Source organism: Oncorhynchus masou, chromosome 10 (assembly GCF_036934945.1).
Source record: "Oncorhynchus masou masou isolate Uvic2021 chromosome 10, UVic_Omas_1.1, whole genome shotgun sequence".
In the NCBI taxonomy this organism is placed as follows: Eukaryota; Metazoa; Chordata; class Actinopteri; order Salmoniformes; family Salmonidae; genus Oncorhynchus; species Oncorhynchus masou.
In genome coordinates, this window is record NC_088221.1 from 15,374,839 (window position 1) to 15,401,367 (window position 26,529).

General features: G+C 40.9%; 1 protein-coding gene across 2 annotated transcripts; it reads right to left on the reverse strand.

Annotated features, from left to right (window-relative positions):
• Positions 1-732: 732 nt before the first annotated feature.
• On the reverse strand, positions 733-24,491 carry LOC135547213 (serine/threonine-protein kinase tousled-like 1-B). 2 transcript variants are annotated; one of them, XM_064975992.1, is made up of 22 exons: positions 24,174-24,491; positions 9,608-9,729; positions 8,823-8,894; positions 7,343-7,381; positions 6,985-7,060; positions 6,855-6,898; positions 6,481-6,576; positions 6,183-6,269; positions 5,993-6,085; positions 5,587-5,697; positions 5,316-5,452; positions 4,885-5,073; positions 4,699-4,765; positions 4,234-4,331; positions 3,885-3,966; positions 3,709-3,800; positions 3,356-3,445; positions 3,105-3,274; positions 2,870-3,005; positions 2,649-2,760; positions 2,455-2,562; positions 733-957 (listed from the first exon to the last, which is right to left on the reverse strand). In XM_064975992.1, exons 2-22 carry the CDS (start codon positions 9,722-9,724, stop codon positions 787-789), a joined length of 2,187 nt encoding a protein of 728 aa, XP_064832064.1. In that variant the 5' UTR covers positions 9,725-9,729; positions 24,174-24,491; the 3' UTR covers positions 733-786. The 2 variants fall into 2 exon arrangements, with proteins under 2 accessions (XP_064832064.1, XP_064832063.1); XM_064975991.1 differs by having other exon boundaries at positions 24,170-24,491.
• Positions 24,492-26,529: the final 2,038 nt, after the last annotated feature.

The window sequence follows — 26,529 nt, forward strand, 5'->3', positions numbered from 1 at the left end:
TATTATCATAGTCATCATTTATTCTTTTTATAGAACTGTACAATTGTGCCCAAAGTGGATCATACAGCCCTTTAAAAAGTAACATCAAAAGCAGCAAAATGAATGACAAATGTACAAGGGAAATAGTTCAACCATGGTACAGCTGCAATTCCAAATCTGAAAATCTTCTGTACAGCAAATATACATTTACTCTTGAAGGAATTATTTAAAATCATCCTGCATATTATTCTGTACATTGCCATTTGTCTACATTTGGTTATTTTGTGCATTCAACATTAGTATGCTGCCTGGGCCTAAATGACAATACCACTTGTATGCTAAAATTACATTCTCATAGCTAGTTGTACAACTCAAATTAAAACCTAAAACAAAAAACAGCCAAATTGATGGTGAAAAGGGAAACTCTTCGCAGCTAAAGCATTTGCACCCCTGCAAGAGGATGTTAACGATTCTAAAACGGCAGGCTGCCAGTTATCCCTAAGGTCCTATAAGGCTTCCACCAGCAAAACAAACTCAAGTGTCCAGTCACATTTCTTCAAGTTACTTTGTCTGTAGCAGTGCTCTATTCAACCTTTACAAGGTCATTCACTTATGTTCTTTAAACATCCTTTCATTAGTCTTTAGAAAACACCCATTTGAAACTCAGCGTCAGTGTCTATGGCCAACAGAACCCCTCTTTTCCTCCCGTACGCCACTAGTTGGCATGTAGCTCCGCTACACCACACACGGGGGGGTCTGCAGGCGTAGGGTAGCCAGGCAATAATTCAGTCAGTCCAGGACCAGCCCTCAGTACAAAATGATGCTGGAGGCGGCAGCTCCTGAGCCACCGGCACCCATCTGCAGGTTCCCTGAAGAGTTGGACCTCCTCATGTGAGGAAGCAGGTAGGAATCCCTTCCCAGCTGGTGAACATCAAACCGGTCCTCCTTCCTGTATGCCAAGCAGCGCCTTATAAAGGCCTTGGGGAATAAAAGGCGACATCGTTCAAAACATGGGCACTGAGAACTAGAGGTCGACCGATTAATCGGAATGGCCGATTAATTAGGGCCAATTTCCATAACAATCGGAAATTGGTATTTTTGGGTGCTGATTTTTGTATATATTTTCAATGACGGCCTAGGAACGGTGGGTTAACTGCCTCGTTCAGGGGCAGAAAGACAGATTTTCACCTTGTCAGCTCGGGGGATTCTATCTGGCAACCTTACAGTTAACTAGTCCAATGCAATAATGACTTGCCTCTCTCGTTGCACTCCACAAGGAGACTGCCTGTTACGCGAATGCAGTAAGCCAAGGTTAAGTTGCTAGCTAGCATTAAACTTATCTTATAAAAACCTAGCGATTATGATTGTTTAACTACACATGGTTCATGATATTACTATATATTATCTAGCGTGTCCTGCGTTTTATATAATCTGACTGAGCATACAAGTATCTGACTGAGCGGTGGTAGGCAAAAGCAGGCGCGTAAACATTCATTCAAACAGCACTTTCATGCGTTTTGCCAGCAGCTCTTCGTTGTCCGTCAAGCATTGCGCTGTTTATGACTTCAAGCCTATCAACTCCCGAGATGTGGCTGGTGTAACCGAAGTGAAATGGCTAGCTAGTTGGCGCTCTAATAGCATTTCAAACGTCACTCGCTCTGAGCCTGTGGTTGTTTCCTTTGCTCTGCATGGGTAACACTGCTTCGATGGTGGCGGTTGTCGTTGTGTTGCTGGTTCGAGCGAGGAGAGAGAAGGAAGCTATACTGTTACATTGGCAATACTAAAGTGCCTATAAGAACATCCAATAGTCAAAAGGTTAATGAAATACAAATGGTATAGAGGGAAAGTGTCCTATAATTCCTATATTAACTACAACCTAAAACCTCTTACCTGGGAATATTGAAGACTCATGTTAAAAGCAACCACCAGCTTTCATATGTTCTGAGCAAGGAACTGAAACTTTAGCTTTCTTACATAGCACATATTGCACTTTTACTTTCTTCTCCAACACTTTGTTTTTGCATTATTTAAACCAAATTGAACGTTTCGTTATTTACTTGAGGCTAAATTGATTTTATTGATGTATTATATTAAGTTAAAATAAGTTCATTCAGAATTGTTGTAATTGTCATTATTATAAATAAAATTTTAATCGCTATCGGCTTTTTTGGTCCTCCAATAATCGGTATCGGCGTTAAATTCATAAATCGGTCGACCTCTACTGAGAACCAATTAAAATTATTAAACAGAGCAATGTGTTGAGTATGCTGATAATCATAACTGCTATGGCTGGACTGAAATGCATCTCAAAGGGGCTTGTGATGTCTGTACCTTACTATGAACACTAGAGGTCTCGACAAAAGCAACGCCAAATACAGGAATTGATCATAAAACAATGCAAAACTATTATAAAGATGATGAAGAAGTGACAATTGCAGTCAGATGGTAATATTCAGACCACAAATGATCCCTCACCTTTGCTTCATTACTGGCAACAGGCTTGACAGGAAACTGAACTTCGGTTGCATTAAGTATTGTGTTCTCCTGCAGGATATCCTGCTGAGACTGATTGTGGCCGAACGGCTGAAAGAGAAATAAGGCTCAGCGTCAACTTATTTACGAGACACTCATTTTGGTAAATTAATAAAACCAGTTCTTTAAAAACATACTTTTCTTCCATACAAACACTGGAAAAAGATGACACCCACAGACCACACGTCCACCTTGTTGGAAATCTTTGGAGGTTCTTTGCCAACAACAAAACACTCCGGAGGCAAGTACCTTTGAGAAAACAAAAACTAAATGATATCTGCCCACATGTCAAGCATCATATCACCCAAATCATGTGCTGGTCCCATGACACAGGTGTGTATGCGGTGGCACTTCCTACCAGTAGGTCCCTGCTCCTTGTGATGTCAGGTCCATGCCATCTGCACCGTAGCTGTCGTCGTCCATGATTTTGGACAAACCGAAGTCTGTGATTTTGATTTCCCCACATGCTGTGCCATCAACAAGCAGGATGTTACCTTGAAATCGGAAAAGAACAAATGAGTACATTGCATCAGAAATAATTGGAGCCCTCCCAGTATGGGATATCATTCCAGTGTGTGCAAGCGTTTGTTCACCCGGCTTGAGGTCATAGTGAATGATGGGGGGCTTGATTTCGTTCAGGTATCGGAGCGCATTCACAATCTGCATGACGATGGAGCGGGCCTCCTTCTCCGACATCAGCTTGTGCTGCTTCAAGTAGAAGTCCAGGTCATTGCCTTCACAGTATTCCAAAACTGTGCAAAACCTTTGGGGGTATCATAAAATTAGCAATGTGTAAACGGCAGTGACGAGCTATATATTAGTCAGTACAATAAGGTTAACCTACGTGTCTGTGTCCAGTGAGAAGTAGTCATACAGCCTGACGATTCTGGGGTGGTCCAGCTGCTTGTGTATTCTGTACTCCCGACAGGCGTGTCTGCAACAAGGTGAGCAGTGTTACCATGGGCAACCAACTGAATGACACCAGGCAGTAGGAGCACAGCGGGGTGGAGGTATGACTGAATAACCCAGATATTAAGCGGATGGAGTAGAACAATAAGCTTAAAGCCAGTGCATAAGTAAATACATTTTTTTAAACTGTCCATTGTTACTGTGATTCATAAAACTGACTCGATTCCGCCACACAGTGTTGAAGAATAAGAACAGAGAAAAATGGCAATGTTTTAATGTGGAACATACTTGTGATAATTCTCCTTTTTCTCCTCTCGCCAGTTCTTGTTCAGCTGATGAATTTTCACAGCAGCATAGCGTTGCTCAATCAAGTCAAACGCCTATAACAGAAAGGTTCTGGACTGGTCCACTCAAACAAAGACTTGTAAGATGCAAACTGACAACATGAACAAATATAAACTCACCTTGTAAACTTCACTAAAGCCTCCTCTTCCCAGAAGATGTAACAGCAGATATCTCTCGTTCAAAGTCGGATGGTCTTTGAATCTTTAAAAAAAACAAGGTCAGAATCTCATTAGGAATTAACGCGATGGTAGGACTTTCACCAACTCAAAAACAACTAATGCCGAGAAAGAGAAACCTTGTTATTGAAATTCTAGTCAGGGGGCGGGGGGGAACAGGCTCATTTTACATTGAGCGGCTGAATGGAAAACAAGGACATTGAAAATGACTTGTGACAAGCACCATGACTGCCTCTCCAGTGTCTAACTGAACACTCTCTGGCGTCACAGAGATGCCAGTGATCAGACTCACTGTGAACTGTCCTCGTTATTTATTCTCTTAAGTTCCCGAATGTGAAGGTTCCGCACTCTCTCCAGACGCTCCAGCTCCACCTGGATTTCTGCTTCTTCCTATAAATGATTCACACACAAACATACAGAGGAACATCAGAGGACTCACTACAAGGAGAGGGGAGCTCATCAAAACTCGGCTGACTAGCCTTGTATTAAATATTAACGGTTGACTTGGTAGCAAGTCTCTAGGGCAAACCCTCTTGATGCTTATTCACAGGGGAAACAATTGAATTAACTATAGGTTGAGGGGAAATTTTCAGGGAAAATGTCCACAGAATCTAAGCAGGGTGGAACTGTTAGTGGTTCTACATCAGTGAACAGTGTCAGGATGTCTAGTCACGATTGAGTCGACTTGAACAATGCGACACAACAAACAAAAAAGCTCAGCTCGTGTTGCCTAGATCTGCCAGGTTGGCACACTGACCTTTTTGAGATGCCCAAGTCGTAGTTTGTAGATCTCTTCCTGCTCGTGATACTCAGCTAGAGTCAACCTTTGGAATGAACCAACAAAAGATCATGAGAAATGAAAGCAACAGGATCAAGCATATTTGTTCATAGATAGAGCGTCTTGGTGTGCTTAGCCAAAGGTAGGGAGGATAAGGGCACTCACAGCTGAGGTAGGCTGGGCTTCAGAAAGGGATCATTCTCCGCCCCGTTCACTGCCTTGGTTTTGCGTTGCTTTGGCTCAGAGTTTGTGGTTGGTGCTTGGGAGTTGCTGGACGATGGGGGTTTCCTTTTGGCTAGGAGTTTTCTCTGCTTCTCGATATCCTCCCTCTGTTGGTTTATCCACTCTTGCTGTCTGCAGATAAAGATGTTATATGCAATCAATACCATTTCTGCCAAGCCTGCATTTTTCCTTGGATAAGCCTTTGGAATAAGAGGAAAATGACACTCCAGTACAAATTCTACAAACGTTTATTTGATACCTGAACAGACTGAACTTTGTTGAAAGAGAAAGACGTGTAGCTCGATAAATTTCTCAACTGTGATATGGTTAAGTTGACTTGAGACAACTTTGACACGGAGACCAAGATACTCAACTTGACTAGGTTTTGGAAGGCAAAGCCATCGGTCCACTGCTCTGTGAAAGAGGCTCCATGTCGCACAGTGGTAAAATGGCCTAACCGTAGTCTGTCCTGCATACTCTTTTCCCGGCACGCCTGCTTCTCCTGGGTGCTCTAGGCAACACAAACAATGACAGACGTCACTGACTGAGTACTCATACCACTGCAATCATACAGACTTGTCACAATGTAAAAAAAAACATTTATTTTTTTTAAAAAATGCTAGCCTCAGACATTCCGCGAAATACCTTTTCTATGAGCAACTTCTTGCTCATGGTGATGCATTTATTTAAGCGTTCTTTGTACTTTTCAAGTAATTTCTGTTGTTCGTCTATCTGTCTCCTGAGATCGCAGTTCGCCTATGGAGAAGAAACAAATCAGGTTCATCATATTACAACCCTAGTAAAACCAAAGCCCTCTACACACTCCTACCGTAGAAATAAGAACATTGCAGCTAACTTCCCAAGCATGTCAGCCAAGCATTGAATAACATTTTTTGTACGCACTTTAAGTCTACATGCAGCACAGCGAGCCTTTTTAATTGATCCGTGTGTTCAGTGGTGTCACAGTAATACATCACTGATACTTCAACTCAATGAAGGAGTTAGGAATGTTTTGCTGATGTGTTCTGTCCATTAGCCATATTTCCCTTACTCTAAGCAAATCATCAATTCTGCCTTCTTTTTTCTCAAGGTCCAGGTTCTTGTTCATCTCCAGGGCAGCCAACTTGAGCCCCGTCAGGTCAGTCTGCAATTAAAAACAAATGAACAATGAGTTTAGAATTTAGTCGCGACACACAATCCAAAGTGCTGAACACACATACTAGAGCGGTGGTCATTCTCACCTGCACACATTTGATTGCCAACTGCTTTGGATGCATCACATGTTCCCCAAAAGACAGACTCGTAGGCGATGAGCTGTTTTGCCTAATCTGAAACCCAAGGGACAACAATTGTTAGCATATCTAAATGGTACTGTCAATTTCTTCTAAACATTGACTGTGTTTAAAAAAACATTTTACATGTTTTTTTTATTTTTTAAATGGGCCATTCTGGCTTGGACAAGGCTACTATATGCTTTCTACACACGTTTATAAAGCCAACAAGCGATAAAGGAATTGAAGTGGATATGGGGTTACTTACACTGGAACCCTGCACAGAGTGGGAATGTGAGTTCTGAGGTGAGCGGATCACAGAGGGGAGACCTCTCACAGGACTGGACCCATTCCCTCCATGGAACTGGAGAGAGAGAGACCACCAGTGTGAGTGACATCATTGCCCGCCACTTGGCAACAACATTGGCACAGAAAGCCTCCTTTATGTCCGGTTTTGTTCATTTCAGAGCTGGCCTGTGTGTGAAATGGATCACATCACGGCTTCATTGATATTCTCTAAAAACAGAAAACCTCTCTGCTGAACATCAAATGTGGTGCTCCACGACACAGGGACTTAGCCCAGGTCACTCACGATAAGAGCATCATTTCAATTTTCAAACCCCCCCAAAAAGAATAACTTACATCAAAATAATCACTAATTTTGGGTCCTCGCACAATAGACTTCCCTGCGAGAGAGAAAATACAATTAGCATTGACTTTCAGACATTGATGATTGTATCTGGAGCAACAGAAACAGCTTGAGGGAAGTTACCTTGGCTGTTCTCCGAATGGGTGTCGGGTTTCCTCTTTCTTCCTCTGGACAATTCAGAGTGTTTCTTTTCAGGAGTCTGTAAAGGACAAACTGTTTTACCAATGACCACTATCTGGTCGGTTGTACAAGTACAGTCATTTTGATTTCTTGAAATGTCCAGATTAGGATTTAAAATGTCTGTGTTTGAAAAACAAAAGCATAGTGAATACACCGTAGCAGCAACACATCAATCCCAAGTCTACAGCCTGCTAAGGATTCCTGAATGTAGGTGAACTGACCGACCAATGCTGCCTGCCACCTAGTAGCTGAAAAAGGATGGGGAACATAGCCTAGTATTCCAAATACAATGAGCACCTACCGAGTATGCAGGAGAGCTCCCCCTTTTCACGTCAGAGCTCTGCAAACAGAAAAAAAGGCAGGAGGGGTACAGAGAATGAGTTCAACGTAAAAACCAAAATGCATAATTAATCGAGCTCATTATTAGCCTGTTCTGAAAAGAGATCAATTGTAATGGAAAGCTTTAATGAGGTAGTTGTGCGAGAACTTCCAGTGGGGAGAGGATGCTTATTTATGACCGATGTAGCCCCGTTGGCAGTTTTGGGCCACAGGCTGTGAGGAATAGAGGAAAAGCGACTACAGCAGGTAACTAAACTAGCCTTTTGTAATGTCTGATTCAAATCAGTTTATGAGCTAAACATAAGAAAACAAGGTAAATCGCCCAACAAAGCAAGGAATCAGCTAAAAATCAACCATTTTCATTGAATCAACGACCTCTAAGATAGAGGATGAGGATTATTTCTGGACCTAATTTTTTTTATTATATATAAATAAAAGCAAGCATTACAATGATTAAACTGCAAAAACACTAACCAAATCGAAGTCTAACACGAGGAGCCTATTTCAACAGGGAACAAGAATCCTTGTGATATTTTTACAAAAGATTTACAGGCCCCAAAACCAGGACAGAGCCTTGTACAAGGAATCTGCTGACAGGCGGTGGTCTGACAGTTTCACCAGTGCATCATTAGGGAGGGTGTGACGTATGGGGGCCGGGGGGCATCTGTTTGGGTGATATCTGTGCAGATTCATCATGTCTGCGGCAGAAAAGGCCAGAGATGTTTTATTCTGCCTCCTCGATCATGCTCGCACACAGGCCTCCATCAGTGACTTATTACACCACCCAATGAACTAGACGGGAGGGGAGCAGACAATCACCCGCAGTTGCTAATATACGTGCAGACTCCACATTGCAGAGGTTCAGGCTTCTTAGGTTAACCCTACAGTCAGCGATGTTGGGAGTCCTCCACCCCACACAAGACTTGCGACACTGCTGCCCCCCCAAATTGTGTTTTTCCTTCATTAGCGAGCTGTGCTGCCAAAACACAGGAGAACAGAGTGGAGGGAGGCTCAGCATGTAGGATGATGACACCCGTGATCAGGCTGCCCTGGCAGAGTCTGGCACAAACTGTGTTTGTCCAGAGATGTGAGAGCGTGTGGCATTATGCGTCACAAGAACAGTTTCATTACAGCAAGATTCCGCACATTTTTGTTCTCTCTAGCGCCATCTTAGGTTGCGTCTGAATGTCTCACCAGCGACAAGGAGGATAACAGAGCCCAGCTCCTCTCCGTGTGATCTCCTTGCTCACATCAACCAGCCCACTTCCAATCAAAACATAGGTCTGAGCCAAACAAGATGGAATGTCAAAGACTAAAGAAACAAATCCAGAAAAGCCGTGGACACCAGTTATACAGTCTGACAGCCTGTTCAAAACAAAATGCACATTCACAGCCCTTTTTCACAAAAAATTTTTTTAAGAACATCATGTTAATAAACATACCTCTGACTCCTTGTCACTGGAGGACCCCAGGCTTCCAAAACTTTGATTTGAACATTCATTGTTTGTCAAGGCCTGAAATCAAAACAGAAGTTCATTAGAATATTGCATTTAAACGTCATTTAAGAGAATACGGCGGTACGCCCAACTGGCCTTATAACCACATATCACGTGTAACCACGCCAGCTCAGGACCTCCACATCTGGCTTCTTCACCAGCGGGATCGTCTGAGACCAGCCACCCAGGCAGCTGGTTAAAACTGTGGGTTTCTGCACAAACTGCCAGAAACCGCCTCAGGGAAGCTCATCTGCGTGCTCATCGTCCTCACCGGAGGACTTAACCTGACTGCAGTTCGGCATCGTAACCGACATCAGTGGGCAAATGCTCACCTTCAATGACCACTGGCACGTTGGAAAAGTGTGCTCTTTACGGATGAATGGCGATTTCAACTGTACAACTGTACCGGGCAGACAGTGTGAGTGAGTGATTTACAGATGTCAACGTTGTGAACAGAGTGCCCCATGGTGGCAGTGGGGTTATGGTATGGTCAGGCATAAGCTACGGACAACGAACACAATTTCATTTAAAATCAATGGCAATTTGAATGCACAGACATACAGCGATGAGATCCTGAGGCCCGTTGTCGTGCCATTCATCCTCTGCCATCACCTCATGTTTCAGCATGATAATGCACAGCCCCATGTCGCAAGGATCTGTACATTAATCCTAGAAGCTGAAAAGGTCCCTGTACTAGAGGCATCTCTACAGTTTGACGCGCGCTCACTCACTTTGGTTCCCCCGCTGGTGCTGCCAGTGCTGCCCCCAGTGCTGCCACCAACCCCACCCATGAATCGAGCCTCCAGCAGCTCTTGTCTCCGGGGGTCCAGGCTGTGCAGCTCCTCCATGGTGTCTGGAAGAGAGGAGCAATACCTCAGAACCTGCACACTATCATGTAAACCACTTATTCCCTACTCGTGTTGCGTGGTATACCGAACTGTCTGTACTTCTGTGATAAAAATTAGTATCGTTTTATGTTCGGTACTTCTGTCAAGTGTCTCACGTGATTGAGAGAATCAAGTCCATCAGCGTATCCCCTTTATAGGGTGAAGAGCAAAGATCCTGCTCCACTTATTCATTTGCTAGAGCTACCTGAGCTGCTCCCCACTCATGTAGAGGTTGAAACTGTTCATTACTGTTCGCAAAACAACATCCAAAACAGGCTAGAACACTTCTACAATGAAGATGATACCGGTAGCTTCTAGCTTTAAATTGTAGGCCAACTTACCCTGCTAGCTTCCAGCTGAATTAATTCACTACTCTAGTTGCTTGTGATAAGCAAACCATAATGCTAAATATGCTGATTTCAAAGCTGACTATCATCAAAAACATAATTCATTTACTTAGTCTCGCTTGCCACCAAGCTGAACTCTGCCTGTGAATGACTTCATTACTTTCTTAGAGACAGCACACACTTCTAGAATAGAAGAGGTTGCTTCTTTTATGCAAATGTTGTTGATCAATACAATAAAATAACGTTCTCCTAGCAGTTGCCAATTAAATAAGTCCTAAATGGAAGGTATTGTTTGTCATCTGTAGCCCTATGAAATCAGCTAACAAGCTCAATAACTCAATGCATGCACATCCTCCTATTGAATAATATGCATTCACCTGTATTGCGATTAGACCTAGAACTGGAGATTTACCATTCAAATAAATGATAACCATGTTTTGCAGTTAGACTGGTAAAAAAAGAAGTCAAATTGATTGTATAATTTATTCATTAACACATACATGGCTCTTAAAAAAAAAAAAAAAACGTACATATGTTCAAATGGAATGATTTTAAACTCAAGATGGCAAACGATTGAACAGAGCAGTAGCTGAGTTTCTGTCCGGATCAAGTGCCATTCTGTGACTTTGGCTGGTACTCCTTTTTTGTTGTGGTGGTATCGCGCATCGTGATACTAAACCTGGCATTAAATTAAAAATTCTGGTATCGTGACCACATTAACTCATCCAACACTGCAGAGGAAATCTGACTGCATCATGATCCCCCATTCCAGACATCATTACAGCTTGAACCAAGTTGTGTCCCCCAGCCGCCACCACTCCCACCTCTGAACAGGTCAGTTCAGATTCATAGCTGTACAAGAAGACTCAGAGGAACATGGCACCTCTCCATGACATGAGTGATATATGCCCTGAGAAAGGGCTTAGTCCTGACACAATCTGTAGCCGAGTTCAGCCTGCAGTCGAACACCAGATAATGGGACTTTAACAAAATAAATAAAAATAGGTATCCATTACACTAGGAGTTACAGGGTAGGTACTGTTTGGAGTAGAGGTCGACCGATTATGATTTCTCAACGCCGATACCGATTATTGGAGGCCCAAAAAAGCCGATAGCGATTAAAATGTTATTTATAATAATGACAATTACAACAATACTGAATGAACACTTATTTTAACTGAATATAATACATCAATAAAATGTATTTAGCCTCAAGTAAATAATGAAAAAACAAAGTGCAAAAACAAAGTGTTGGAGAAGAAAGTAAAAGTGCAATATGTGCTATGTAAGAAAGCAAACATTTCAGTTCCTTGCTCAGAACATATGAAAGCTGGTGGTTCCTTTTAACATGAGTCTTCAATATTCCCAGGTAAGAAGTTTTAGGTTATAGTTATTATAGGAATTATAGGACTATTTCCCTCTATACCATTTGTATTTCATTAACCTTTGACGATTGGATGTTCTTATAGGCACTTTAGTATTGCCAGTGTAACAGTATAGCTTCCGTCCCTCTCCTCGCTCCTCCCTGGGCTCGAACCAGCAACACAATGACAATTAGCACGCACTAACTAGCTAGCCATTTCACTTCGGTTACACGAGCCTCATCTCGGGAGTTGATAGGCTTGAAGTCATAAACAGCGCAATGCTTGACGCACAACGAAGAGCTGCTAGCAAAACGCATGAAAGTGCTGTTTGAATGAATGTTTATGCGGCTGCTTCTGCCTACCACTGCTCATTCAGATACTTAGATACTTGTATGCTCAGTCAGATTATATGCAACGCAGGTCACACTAGATAATATCTAGTAATATCAACCATGTGGAGTTAACTAGTGATTATGATTGATTGTTTTTTATAAGATAAGTTTAATGCTAGCTAGCAACTTAACTTGGCTTACTGCATTCGCGTAACAGGCAGTCTCCTTGTGGAGTGCAACGAGAGAGGCAGGTCGTTATTGCGTTGGACAAGTTAACAGTAAGGTTGCAAAATTGAATCCCCCGAGCTGACAAGGTGAAAATGACGTTCTGCACCTGAACGAGACAGTTAACCCACCGTTCCTAAGCCGTCGTTGAAAATAAGAATGTGTTCTTAAGTGACTTGCCTCGTTAAATAAAGGTATATATAAAATATATATATATATAAAAAATAAATAATTGGCGCCCAAAAATACCGATTTCTGATTGTTATTGAAACAGACACCCTTGCAACTGGACATTTTACGAGACTCCTGTTTCCATGAATCGTGGACGACGACAGTAAAATCGCCAAGCGGGGTCAAAAATGTGCTACACCAAAGAGTACCTAACCGGTAACTCACAGTATAATGGACAATTATATATTTTTAGTTAAATCACATTACAATCTGTAAGCAAGGCTGAATTCTATCTTCATGCAGCCTACTAGTCAGTATACTTGCGTCTATCCACTGTATTCCTTTATACAAAAGGAAAACCAGACTGTCAGTCTTGTATTTTTATTTCCCATGACAAAAATGAGAACCTACTGAAAAATACACCATTATCTGAAAACGACTTAATTTAGTATTTAGAGTTTAGTAGATTTGCTCTGAAGCTCTGGCCAGAAAAACTGAGATCAGGTATACAGCCAATTTAACAAGGCAAGTCAGCTTCTGCCTGGCACAAAGTCTTAACTGCAAGGTAATAATGCGATTGACTTAGAACCCTGAAGCCCTTCAGAATAAGCCTGATAATTAGTCCTGGGGGATACTCTGATTATCTAAGGCGGCAGAGATAATCTGTTAAAACAAGGCATTACCACAGAGCTATCCATTTAGCTCAAACTAAAATAAGGGTGTGACAAAGCAAAACTAATGAGGATTGTTCCCTCGTCACACACAAAAGAACAGCTGAAAGCAATTTCTGAAACGTTTAATAGGCTAAATGTCTGGTTACTACACATCTGAACAGAGCAGGGGAGACATTTCCTACATTTATACTCCTCAAGATAACATTATATTAACACTGAAATATTTGACATGGCATAATCCTGGTACATGCCTGACAACATTCTGCCTGATGAGTGTTAGAGGCAAATCAAACATGGCGCTCTATAGCTATATGGGGCTCCCTAGTTGCGCAGAGGTCTAAGGAACTGCATATCAGTGCTAGAGGCGTCACTACAAACACCCTGGCTCGAATCCAAGTTGTATCACAACCGGCCGTGATTGGGAGTCCCATAGGGCGGCGCAAAATTGGCCCAGCTTTGTCCGGGTCTGGCTGTCAGTGTAAATAAGAATTTGTTCTTAACCAACTTGCCTAGTTAAATAAAAGTTAAATTTAGTGGAGTTGATAATAGCCTAGACCAGTGGTTCACAAACGTAATCCACTCAGGCCTCCCATCATTGGGGAACATTCTGCAGTTATAAAGCTAATTTCTTGCAATTCTACACAATTTGACATGTCTTATGTGATAGAGGGACTTAAACATTCCAACAAAATCAATGGGCTACAAAACCTAGTAAAAAAAATATGTTAGCTGACATGGGCTTGTTGATCTGGACATTACTGACAAGTTATAAATACAGTTGAAGTCGGAAGTTAACATACACTTGTGTTGGAGCCATTAAACCTCGTCTTTCAACCACTCCACAAATTTCTTGTTAACAAACTATAGTTTCGGTAAGTCTGTTAGGACATCTACTTCGTGCATGACAAGTAATTTTTCCAACAATTGTTGTTTAGACATATTATTTCACTATCATAATTCCAGTGGGTCAGAAGTTTATATACACTAAGTTGAGTGTTCCTTTAAACAGCTTGGAAAATTCCAGAAAATGATGTCATGGCATTAGAAGCTTCTGACTGACTCAAATGATGCACTGAGTTAGGCTAATTGACCTCATTGCTTGACATCGTGGGAAAAATCAAAATAAATCAGCCAAGACCTCAGAAAAGAAATTGTAGACCTCCACAAGTCTGGTTCATCGTTGGGATCAATTTCCAAACGCCTGAAAGTACAACGTTCATCTGTACAAACACTAGTGCGCAGGTATAAGCACCATGGGACCATGCAGCAGTCATACCGCTCAGGAAGGAGACACATTCTGTCTCCTAGAGATGAACGTACTTTGGTGCAAAGTGCAAATCAATCCCAGAATAACAGCAAACGACCCTGTGAAGATGCTGGAGAAAACTGGTACAAAAGTATCTATGTCCACAGTAAAACAAGTCCTATATTGACATGACCTGAAAGGCCGCTCTACAAGGAAGAAGCCACTGCACCAAAACCGCCATAAAAAAGCCAGACTACGGGTTGCAACTGAACATGGGGACAAATATTGTACTCTTTGGAGAAATGTCCCCTGGTCTGATGAAACAAAAATAGAACCGTTTGGCCATAATGACTATCGTTATGTTTAGAGGAAAAAGGGAGAGGCTTGCAAGCCGAAGAACACCATCCTAACCATGAAGCACTGGGGTGGCAGCATCATGTGGGGGTGCTTGCTGCAGGAGGGACTGGTACAATTCACAAAATAGATGGCTTCATGAGGCAGGAAAAATTGTGTGGACATATTGAAGCAACATCTCAAGACCTCACTCAGGAAGTTAAAGCTTGGTTGCATATGGGTCTTCCAAATGGACAATAACCCCAAGCATACTTCCAAAGTTGTGCAAAAATGGCTTAAGGACAACAAAGTCAAGGTATTGGAGTGGCCATCACAAAGCCCTGACCTCAATCCCAGAGAACATTTGTGGGCAGAACTGAAAAGCATGTGTGAGCAAGGAGGCCTACAAACCTGACTCAGTTACACCAGCTGTCAGGATGAATGGGCCCAAATTCACCCAACTTAATGTGGGAAGCTTGTGGAAGGCTACCTGAAACATTTGACCCAAGTTAAACCATTTAAAGGCAATGCTACCAAATAATAATTGAGTGCATGTAAACTTCTGACCCACTGGGGATGTGATGAAAGAAATCAAAGCTGAAATAAATCACTCTCTCAACTATTTTTCTGACATTTCACATTCTTAAAATAAAGTGGTGAGCCTAACTGACCAAAGACAGGGAATTTTTTACTAGGATTAAAGGTCAAGAATTGTGAAAAACTGAGTTTAAATGTGTTTGGCTAAGGTGTATGTAAACTTCCAACTTCAACTGTAGCTCTAAGGTCTACAATGACTGACATGACAAAAACTACTGATACCCTACCCAATTTCAAAAGTTACACCTCATGCATTCTACTATTAACACTCAAGAATAAGTTGAAAGCCTCAGCCTCAAAAATATAAAAAAACGGGCCTAGGCAATATCTTCATTATGTCACATGTAAGCAAGCACACAGTATTAGGCCTACAGCCGCAAAAACAGGATTTCAACTACTAGGCTGGATCCTAAACAGTCCAATCCTCTTCCTTTTCTCAATCTCCCTCAAACCTGAGGGCCTCTGGGAGACAGCTCAGCTAAGGGAATTCTCCAAACTACAGCCTCAGAGCAGACTGTGGGGGTCTACTTAACTGACATGGCCTTGCTCTAATATGCTCTATTTTGCATCTACAAACGGCTATGAGGTCTCATAAGATCTGTTCAGTCAGTGCATCATGTCTGCCGCACCACTTCCACTGTCAAGAGTCAGACCATAGATAATGCCAGAGAGACACTGATTTTCAATAAACCTCATTGAATCCAGACAGTAGAATGGAATTCAAAAAAATATATTTTACTTATTAGAACATTCATTTGCCCAAGTTGATCATAAGACATGAACAAAATGTATCAGTGGTTGTATTTTCCCTGCAACTTTCTGAAAATGCCCTTGTCGGTGTGTGCGGTGCACGCACGTCTACACTTTGTGTAGCCATTAGCAATAATGCTAATGATAACAATCTTCTGGTAGAGATGAAAAGGCTTTCCTGAAGGCTACTTTGTAGTACTGCCTACCAGCCAGAATGATGTCAGGATTATTTTCATCAATCCAGTGGCAACTCCGCAATCACGAGCTACAAAAAAGTCACTAACCCAACGATGTCTCGATGGTGCGCACCTGCATTAACCTCTTGAAACTCTAGGGGCGCAATTTCATTTTTGGATGAAAAACGTTCCCGTTTTAAACAAGATATTTTGTCACAAAAAGATGCTCGACTATGCATATAATTGATAGCTTTGGAAAGAAAACTCTGAATTTTCCAGAACTGCAAAGATATTGTCTGTTGGTGCCCTAGAACGGGAGCTACAGGCAAAACCAAGATGAAACGGCAACCAGGAAACCAGCAGGATTTTTGAGGCTCCGTTTTCCATTGTCTCCTTATATGGCTGTGAATGCGAGAGGAATGAGCCTGCCCTTTCTGTCGTTTCCCCAAGGTGTCTGCAGCATTGTGACGTATTTGTAGGCATATCATTGGAAGATTGACCATAAGAGACTTCATTTTCCAGGTGTCCGCCCGGTGTCCTCCGTCGAAATTGGTGCGTCTTTTTCAGCTGCTGGTATTTTTCATTGCGATTCTGAGGGGAAAGCAGGCTTCCACGAACTGCATATCAATGAAGAGATATGTGAAAAAACACCTTGAGGATTGATTCTAAACAACGTTTGCCATGTTTCGGTCGATATTATGGAGTTAATTCGGAAAAGGTTTGACGTTTTGGTGACTGAATTTTCGGTTCGTTTCGGTAGCCAAATGTGATGTAAAAAACGGAGCGATTTCTCCTACACAAAGATTCTTTCAGGAAAAACTGAACATTTGCTATGTAACTGAGAGTCTCCTCATTGAAAACATCCGAAGCTCTTCAAAGGTAAATGATTTTATTTATTTGGTTTTTGTGAAAATGTTGAGTGCTAAATGCTACTCAAAATGCTAAGCTAGCTTAGCATACTCTTACACAAATTAGTCAATTGCTATGGTTCAAAAGCATATTTTGAAAATCTGAGATGACAGTGTTGTTAAGAAAAGGCTAAGCTTGAGAGCAGGCGCATTATTTTCATTTTATTTGCGATTTTCAGAAATCGTTAACGTTGCGTTATGCTAATGAGCCTGAGGCTTTAGTCACGATCCCGGAACCGGGATGGGGAGTTTCAAGAGGTTATTAACTAGTGATTATGATTGATTGTTTTTTTATAAGATAAGTTTAATGCTAGCTAGCAACTTACCTTGGCTTCTTAATGCATTCGCGTAACAGGTAGGCTCCTCGTGGAGTGCAATGAGAGGCAGGTGGTTAGAGTGTTGGACCAGTTAACTGTAAGGTTGCAAGATTGGATCCCTGAGCTGACAAGGTAAAAATCTGTCCTTCTGCCCCTGAACAAGGCAGTTAACCCACCATTCCTAGGCCCTCATTGAAAATAAGAACGTGTTCTTAAAACTGACTTGCCAAGATATTTTATTTTTATTTATTTTTTATTTTACCTTTATTTTACTAAGCAAGTCAGTTAAGAACAAATTCTTAATTACAATGACGGCCTAGGAACAGTGGGTTAACTGCCTGTTCAGGGGCAGAACGACAGATTTGTACCTTGTCAGCTCGGGGGTTTGAACTTACAACCTTCCGGTTACTAGTCCAACACTCTAACCACTAGGCTACCCGGCAGGCTACCCTGCCGCCCCATAAATGTGTAAAAATTACATTGTTATTTTTTTAATTGGCCAAATCGGTGTCCCAAAATACCGATTTCTGATTGTTATGAAAACTTGAAATCGGCCCTAATTAATCGGCCAGTCAGATTAAATCGGCTGACCTCTAATACAGAGGCAATGTTTGTCAAAAGTGGGTCTACATTTCACTTTCAAAAGGGTGCACGGGTACTGCCATAAATGTTCTGATTTCAACTCAACTATCCAGTAAAGTTGAAGACCCAGTGGAGGAAACGCCTAAATAAAAGCCAATGCCCTGTCTTTCCTGTGTCCAGTACCAGAACATTACAAGCCACTCTACTCTGGCCAGTACGACCCATGATGGTTTCCCTCCAGCCCGTGGTTTACAGCACCCACAGACAAGACAACAGTTCCTCCACCTTGTCTAACATGAGCTTGGAGAACAATGCAGGCCTGTCTCCAAGACAATTCCCACAAGCGCAGTGGGCCGAAGGGACCTGGGGCTGGCTGTTTTACTTGGCTTTCACAAAGAACACCAAAGTATCAGAGCTGGAACAGAGAACAAACATGTATATCAAATTATTCTCTGGCAGTTCCCTCTTAAAATCAACACCCTTACATCAACCTAGCAATTTGCCTACAACATAGGTTTGTTCTGAAAAAATGTATGCAAGAGCTAGACTGCTTAAAATTAGACCAGATATTCACACAATCCACAAGAACAATGACTACCCATCGTTCAAATCTACTGTCCTGCAAAACAAATTCTAATTTCACAAGAAACTGACCACTCCAGCTCATTTTACCAAAATGTCCACAGCAAAAAAATAAGAAGCTTGCCAGCCACATTCTTATTGCAAGGGGATAGCCTAATCAGCAAGATCAAGAGAAAAAGAGAAACTATACGAACAAAAATATTAACGCAACAATGAAAGATTTTACTGAGTTACAGTTCATAAGGAAATCAGTCAATTTAAATGAATTCATTAGGCCCTAATCTATGGATTTCACATTAATGTGCAGGGGTGCAGCCATGGGTGGGCCTGGGTCCACCCACTAGGGAGCCAGGACCAGCCGGTCAAACTGAGTTTTTCCTCACAAAGGACTACTTTTGTTCAGTGTATTAACCATACTAAGGCATAAAATAGGCCAATTAAAAAAATAATAACTAATCTATAGCCTAGTTCAAAGCCCATTTAGGCGACTATTCTATGATGTCAACTCGGGATGCAAATTTCTGTCAATTTTGCTTTTGTCTAACTGGTCAACAAATGGTTACTGTTTGGATTTTTTTTATTGTGTGACCAACAGAAAATACTATCAGAGACCTACATATAATGAGATACTATGTTTCCGCCTTAACAATGCAAGTCGTCCCAAGTCGGAAAGGCAGTCGACAAGCATAGGCCAAAAATAAGCCCATAGAAACTAATTGAGCATATTTGACAGATTTTGGCAAGAGTGAAACCTCTTGCTTTGCCTCTTCCTCTCTGATACTACAGATGCATACAAGGACTGGACATTTTTTATTAAGAGCTTAGAGGACACATGCAACAATAGCAAGCTTATCGTCTTACAGTTCAAAAGGCTGTAGCCTGTTATTGAACACACAACTCCTATAATGAAGCAGCTAAAAAAACACAATTTTCAAACATTTGTCAAAATGTGATTTGCGGAAAACACAGCTCTAAACCTAATGCGAGCAGTTGTGACAGATTAAAATCTCCCTTAGAAATTTAGAAAGAGGGGGAATCTAATACCAACAACTATGATGGGTTGCTAATATGACTAGGATTGTGCTTCTGGACAACGAAAGAAAATGAAAACCAATAGAACAGGAGAGAAATGCTGATTAATGGCATGAGGAAGTCATTATAAAATAATTGCATCCACGTTTCTACAGATGGATTTTCGCAAGGCAAGACATGCCTCATTATTTGAAGTAAAACATGCAGGTTTTACTGCCTCAAGCTCACATTGCAAAGCAGTGGGTGACTCGCTGATAGTCAACGGTAGGCAGGCTACAGCCTATACATCTGAATGGCAAATGGGAGGCACGCTTAAATTACGAGTTGAGAAATAAAAATAGCGCCTTTTAAATCATGGCCACCAAAGTTTAATACGTGATTGCATTTAGAATGGTTATTTGTTGCCCAACGACTGGACTTACAAAAGTAGGTTTCACTCCAGTAGCCTACAGACTTGAGTCACTCTTGCACAGTCTGACAGGTGGTAGGCTTTTCCACTCCTCAAACTCAGCTCTGTATGCGTGTGATAAAAAAAGATGCATGACGACATAACGAAAATACACACGAGCCAATTTAATACAACACAATTATGCTAATTTACCCTATAGACCAATAAGCATGACTAGTCAAATGTATTTTTGGCAGCTAACCGATTAACATCCCTAATGTCAACTAGCCTACTGTAGATTAGCTTGCTGTTCATCTGCATAATCTGGTGGGTGCTGCAACACCAGATGAGGTAGTCTAACTGGCAGGGAATGCAAAACAGGCAAAAGAAAGAAAAAAAAAGAGACAACACCCGGGAGACACAAAGGATCAGGTACCACAGCAGATTTCGTGGCACCCAAGATGGATGCCACTTTAGCTCATTTGTGGAGTAGAGGTGAAATAAAATGTGGTGCTCTGGGGTCCTAGGGAATCTACGTTCAAACCCAGGACGATGCAGTGCAACACAACGCTATGCAGTTCCAGTTAGAAACATGCATTTGATTTTATATAAATTGTACGCAACAGCTGCCCAAGTGGAATTTTCATTATGTAGACTATGGTATTTAGCATTTTTCAGTGATAATGTAATCATAAGCAGCAGTTATGCAAGGCAACAACATCATTCATCAAGTGGAAAAGTTGAAAGAACATAAAATCGAAAACCAGCCATGATTTACCACATTCAACCTAACGAAAACAAGCGAGTGTGGCGCGAGGAAACCTCTCCCTCAGTTTCCTTGGTGTCCACATCACTAAGGACCGATCATGTTTTAAACACACCAACAGTCGTGAAGAGCGCACAACAATGCCTGTTCCCCCCTCAGGAGGCTGAAAAGATTTGGCATGAGACCTCAGATCCTGGAAAAAGTTATACAGCTTGCACCAGAGAGCAACCTGACTGACGCCACACACAAACACATTCCTTCACACACACGCTGCTGCTACTCTGTTTATTATCTAGTCACTGTTCCCCTACATACATACACATTACCTTGACTAACCCTAACCCCGCATGAAAATCCCTGGTATATAGCCTCATTTGTTTGTGTTATTATTTTTACTTTTAGGTTATTTAGCAAATTGTTCTTACTTAAATATACATTTACTCTGTAATTGTTGCTTAAGGGCTCATAAGCATTTCACAGTAAGGTCTATCTGTTGTATTTGGCAAATGTGACAAAGATCATTTGATTTGAGTGTAAAGCAAGTGAGTAACTTTAAAAAAATGTTTTACCTTTATTTAACTAGGCAAGTCAGTTAAGAACAAATTCTTACTTTCAATGACTGCCTAGGAACAGTGGGTTAACTGCCTTGTTCAGGGGCAGAATGAAATTTTTACCTTGTCAGCTTGGGGATTTGTGATGTAGAGTGCTGTAATTTTATAGCTTGCCAGTAGATATTTCAGTACATCATGAAGTAACATGAGAAATGTCATGTAACAGAGTAAATAATACTAAACTTAATAATGCTCACTGCCAAATATCAGTTTCCACTTCAGATTGCTGAATGATTTTAGGATTGAAATGAAGCAGACAAGTGCTATAGAACACTTTTTAAACTGTTCGGAACCATTGGGGACCCATTGAATATGCAGATTTGTCAGGGAATTAGCTTTAAATTAACAGCCATTTCTCTCTCAGCTCCATGACAAAATGTGCAGAATTGCAGGAAAATAGCCCCCCCAAGGAAAAAAAACTTTGGAGAAACACTCACATATAAAATGTCTTCCGGGTTACAATAATTTGACAACCCTATCACCTTTTTCAGAATATAGTCTGTTGCCCTAGACTGACTAGAGCAGGGATACCCAAACTCGGTCATGCCCCCCCCCCCGGGTGTGCATGTTTTGGTTTTATCCCTAGCACTACACAGAAGGTTCAAATAATAAAAGCTTGATGATGAGTTGGTTATTCGAGTCAGCTGCGTAGTGCTAGGGGAGAAACAAAACATGCATCCACATAAAAACAATATATATGCATTTTCCCACCCGAGAAGTTTTCCCATCAAATTGACCTGTTGCAGATGAAAGGCTATTTATTCATGAAGACCAAGTGCACATGAAAATAACTGAGGTTAAATTCCTGCGTACTGAATAAAGAATACAAGTTATTAAATGGGTTTCCATTACATTTTCAACTCTACTGTTCACAATTTGCATTATGTGGCTAACAGAGATTGCAGATACAGTGCGGTTAGGCTGGCTTACAGGAAATAAAAATCTCCCTCTTTTGTCCATGGTTATTTGTCAAATGCCGGCCAAGAATCAATCATGTCTCCAGAACCCCGGATATTTATTAGAAAGCACAATCAATCACCACATGCACTTTCACCTTGTGAAGTTCACATACCTTATTCTATCTGTAGCCTAACAAACTGGTTTCCCGGAGTCATAGTCGAGAACCACACCATATTGTTGAACGACTTCAAATGTACTTCTACATGGTTATTACATCAATGTGCACAAAAAGGCTTAAATCATTTTACCAACAAAAACGTTGCATCTTGTCTAGCGTATTTTGTTTTGTCAACATTTCGGAAGTCTGATCACCTTTCTTTATACGACATTTACTTTACTAACATAAATGTTGGATGAAAACCTGGCTATAGTTATAATTTGTACATCGCAAATTGACCGCAAGAATCCCAAACAGATGTAGAATGACAAAAACGGAATCATTCCAAACCTTGATAACATTCGGATATTATTGAATATGCCTCTATTTATGCATGGATCAGATTTCCTAAATTAAAAGTAGTTTGAAATAATTTGACTTTACAGTCATGTCCAAGATTGTATTGTTACAAGAAATATATATATTTTGCTCAGAAAATTTAAATAGTTTAGGAATGTGACCATCACAATGTCTAGAGATCTGTGCATCACTGCTGAAACATAACATTTGCTTTAAATATGTACTGTTACCTGGTACAAACAAAGATGGGTGGGTATAATTTGTGTTCAGATTCCTGTTAGAACTTTTCACAAAACTTGGTAAAGTAACAAGGAAACCAACAAACGCATACAAAGTAGCATGATCAAATCACCTAGCTAACTAGCCACCAACTTCGCACGTAGCTTATTCTTAATGTTTGTCCATAGGGTACCAGAGTGAGGAGATATATTTTTCGGAATAAAGGTGGTGAGTGAAAAACGTCATTAAATAGCCCACTCCCTACCTGGTATCTTATTCTGCTGCTTTACAACCTTGTATGCGTTGTTTGTTGGCAACCTTGTTATTTACGACGTTTTTGGAACAGATTCCTGTTGGAACGTTCCAGAAATTATACCTACTCAACAAAGATCACAAAAATAACAAGGCATGCAAAGACCATCACAAAGACTTGAGTTGTCATGTAGGACATTTAAGGCTGATTACTTGTCTAAAGTAATACACTGCCCTATGAAACTATTGCCACAGTACTGTCCACACAAACCATTGAATGTGCAGCCTGTACTCTCATTAGCACATGGATACTTGAGTCACTTACACAGTTGTCAATGAGTGCAAAACAATTGATTGCAAACACCAGTTTCTGAATCGAATATGATCCATTGCACAGTAGGTTATCACAAGTGTACTTAGCTGGTTACTGCAATATAAAAATATGCCATCTCAACTTCATGTAAAAAAATAAAAATAAATATAAAGGCGTGGGTCGCCAGACACCATTGCCTCATTATCGATAAGGAGTAAACCATTCTAGTTAACTACTGTATACATGTACATATATATTCATGTTGTCCACATAAACCCATACATCTCGCAATACTGAATCCATGGGTCCAATCCATGTCACGTCCCTGTTTTAAAATCACACATCTTAGCTTGTTGGCTAGCAAATGCAACATTTAACAATAGATGTAGGTAATAGTTAACGTTGTCAATGTAGCCGGTAGAGACAGTTAGTAGTAGCTAGCTAACGTTTACTGGATAGCAAATTCTGTATCGGAAACTTGCTAGCCAGTAATGCAAGTAGCTAGCACGCTCGCTACTCCACTTCAGCATGTCAATAATTTAACTTATATTGCGAGCAAAGTACCATTAGTTTAAAGTAATGTGCTTAACATTGACCAATTAGCTAGTTTGCCTCATATATTTGCAGTCAGACACCACCAGCTACTACTGTAGTGGCTAGCTAACGTTAGCAGGCTGCTGCCCATCATGGCTTCGGTGTAACTCAAGACGCAATTAATTTCAAGACGATTCTTAGCACGTACCACGAAACGACTCACAAGACATGTAACAAATACTTTTCCGTAAAATATTATTTTTACAGTACCTGCCTTGGCCTTCACCACTGCCGTGATATGTTGCTGAGAAAGCAACCCCGGTGTTGTCGGGGACGTGGAGAGCTAGGACCAAGATGGCGTCCCCTCCAAACTTCCAATGTTACTTTGGACACTCATCAAGCTACTTTTTGAAACGACAAAGCAAACAAACACCGCTGTCAGTGGCAGTACAATCTCGTGATTTTTGAAACCTTGCAATGTTTAGAACAAGCCCAGCTGCACCGGTAACCTCAGAAAATGTTGGAATTTAACATTTTGGACATAACCTCCCCACACCTCTGCAGTGCGTCTGGAAGTGCCCTGTGCTGTTGTACCTTACTTCAAGCGTCACGCATCGTGTGCAAACATTATCGCGAGGTTCATGCACCCAGGAAAAATGCCACTGGTGAAAAGCCCTCAAAAATATGCGTGAAAGAGAACATCGTAACTGACATACAGTGTCAGTGGCCAGTTCCCGTTATGACTAAGTCAGTAATGAGAAGTCATAATCAAGCTATATTAAGTCATTATTATAGCAAGTCATATTTATGAGATAACAAGTCATTATTGTGAGATAGTAAGTGATAATTATGAGATAGCAAGTCATTATTGTGGGATAGCAATAGCAAGTCATATTTATGAGATAGTTAGTCATTATGGGATTGTAAGTCAATTATGAAATAGTAAGTCATTATTATGAGATATGTACGTCTTAATTATGAGATAGTAAGTTTGGATCATTGAATAGTCCTGCAGTTTGACCCCTTTTAAAGAGGAAATCTGGGATTCAAAAATGAACAAAGCATTTTCCCCACAATTTCATTTGGTTAACAGCTGAGGAATGGGCCAGGAGAAAGGTAACCACTGTCAAATACATAGACGCAAGGACCTCACATATGGATGTAAGGACTGACCATCCATGAGGACAAAATTATACACTACCGTTCAAAAGTTTGGGGTCACTTAGAAATATCCTTGTTTTTTAAATAAAAGCACATTTTCTGTTCATTAAAAATAACATCAAATTGATTAGAAATACAGTGTAGACATTGTTAATGTTGTAAATGACTATTGTAGCTGGAAACGGCAGATTTTTTATGGAATAACTACATAGGCGTACAGATGCCCATTATCAGCAACTATCACTCCTGTGTTCCAATGGTACGTTGTGTTAGCTAATTCAGGTTTATAATTTTAAAAGGCTAATTGATCATTAGAAAACCATTAGCAATTATGTTAGCACAGCTGAGTACTGTTGTGCTAATTAAAGAAGAAATAAAACTGGCCTTCTTTAGACAAGTTGAGTATCTGGAACATCAGCATTTGTGGGTTCGATTAGAGTCTCAAAATGGCCAGAAACAAAGAACTGTCTTCTGAAACTCGTCAGTTTATTCGTTTTCTGAGCAATGAAAGCTATTCCATGTGAGAAATGGCCAAGAAACTGAAGATCTGGTACAACGCTATGGTCCTACTCCCTTCACAGTACAGTGCAAACTGGCTCTAACCAGAATAGTGGGAGGCCCCGGTGCACAATTGAGCAAGAGGACAAGTACATTAGAGTGTCTAGTTTGATAAACAGATGCCTCACAAGTCCTCAACCGGCAGCTTCATTAAATAGTACTCGCAAAACACCAGTCTCAACGTCAACAGTGAAGAGGCAACTCCAAGATGCTGGCCTTCTAGGCAGAGTTCCTCTGTCCAGTGTCTGTGTTCTTTTGCCCATCTTAATCTTTTATTGGCCAGTCTGCGATATGTCTTTTTCTTTGCAACTCGGCCTAGAAGGACAGCATCCCTGAGTCGCCTCTTCACTGTTGACGTTGAGACTGGTGTTTTGCGGGTACTATTTAATGAAGCTGTTTACAATTACATTGTCTTCAAACAATGGAGTAAAACAAGCTTCTAACCATTGCTCATGAGGCATTTCTAAGTTATATTATACAAGAATCAATGGCTATATATTAATAATTCAAATGTCCAAGAATGGATGTACCAATCCCAGGTTGCCCCTTTAATGGATTGAATTAAATTAATGAATTAAATCTGATGTAAACCAGATGTTATCAAACAGGCATCAACTCACATCAACAAAACTCTCCAATCAACAAAAACACCACAAACTAACTCTATCTCGCTGTCTCACACACACAGACACACACGAACACGCAAAACATGAATGTAGAAATTGATAATGCAGAACATAAAGATGCACACACAGATGAAAATTTGGAGTAAAATGGAGCTTATGGCATTTTATCCAAGTCAGATAATATTTTAACAATTGCATAGGCCTATTGATTCAACTCTAGCTAGCTCTATGGTGTAAAAATTGAATGAAAAAATGACCCACTATTTCCATCAGTATCTGTTGTAA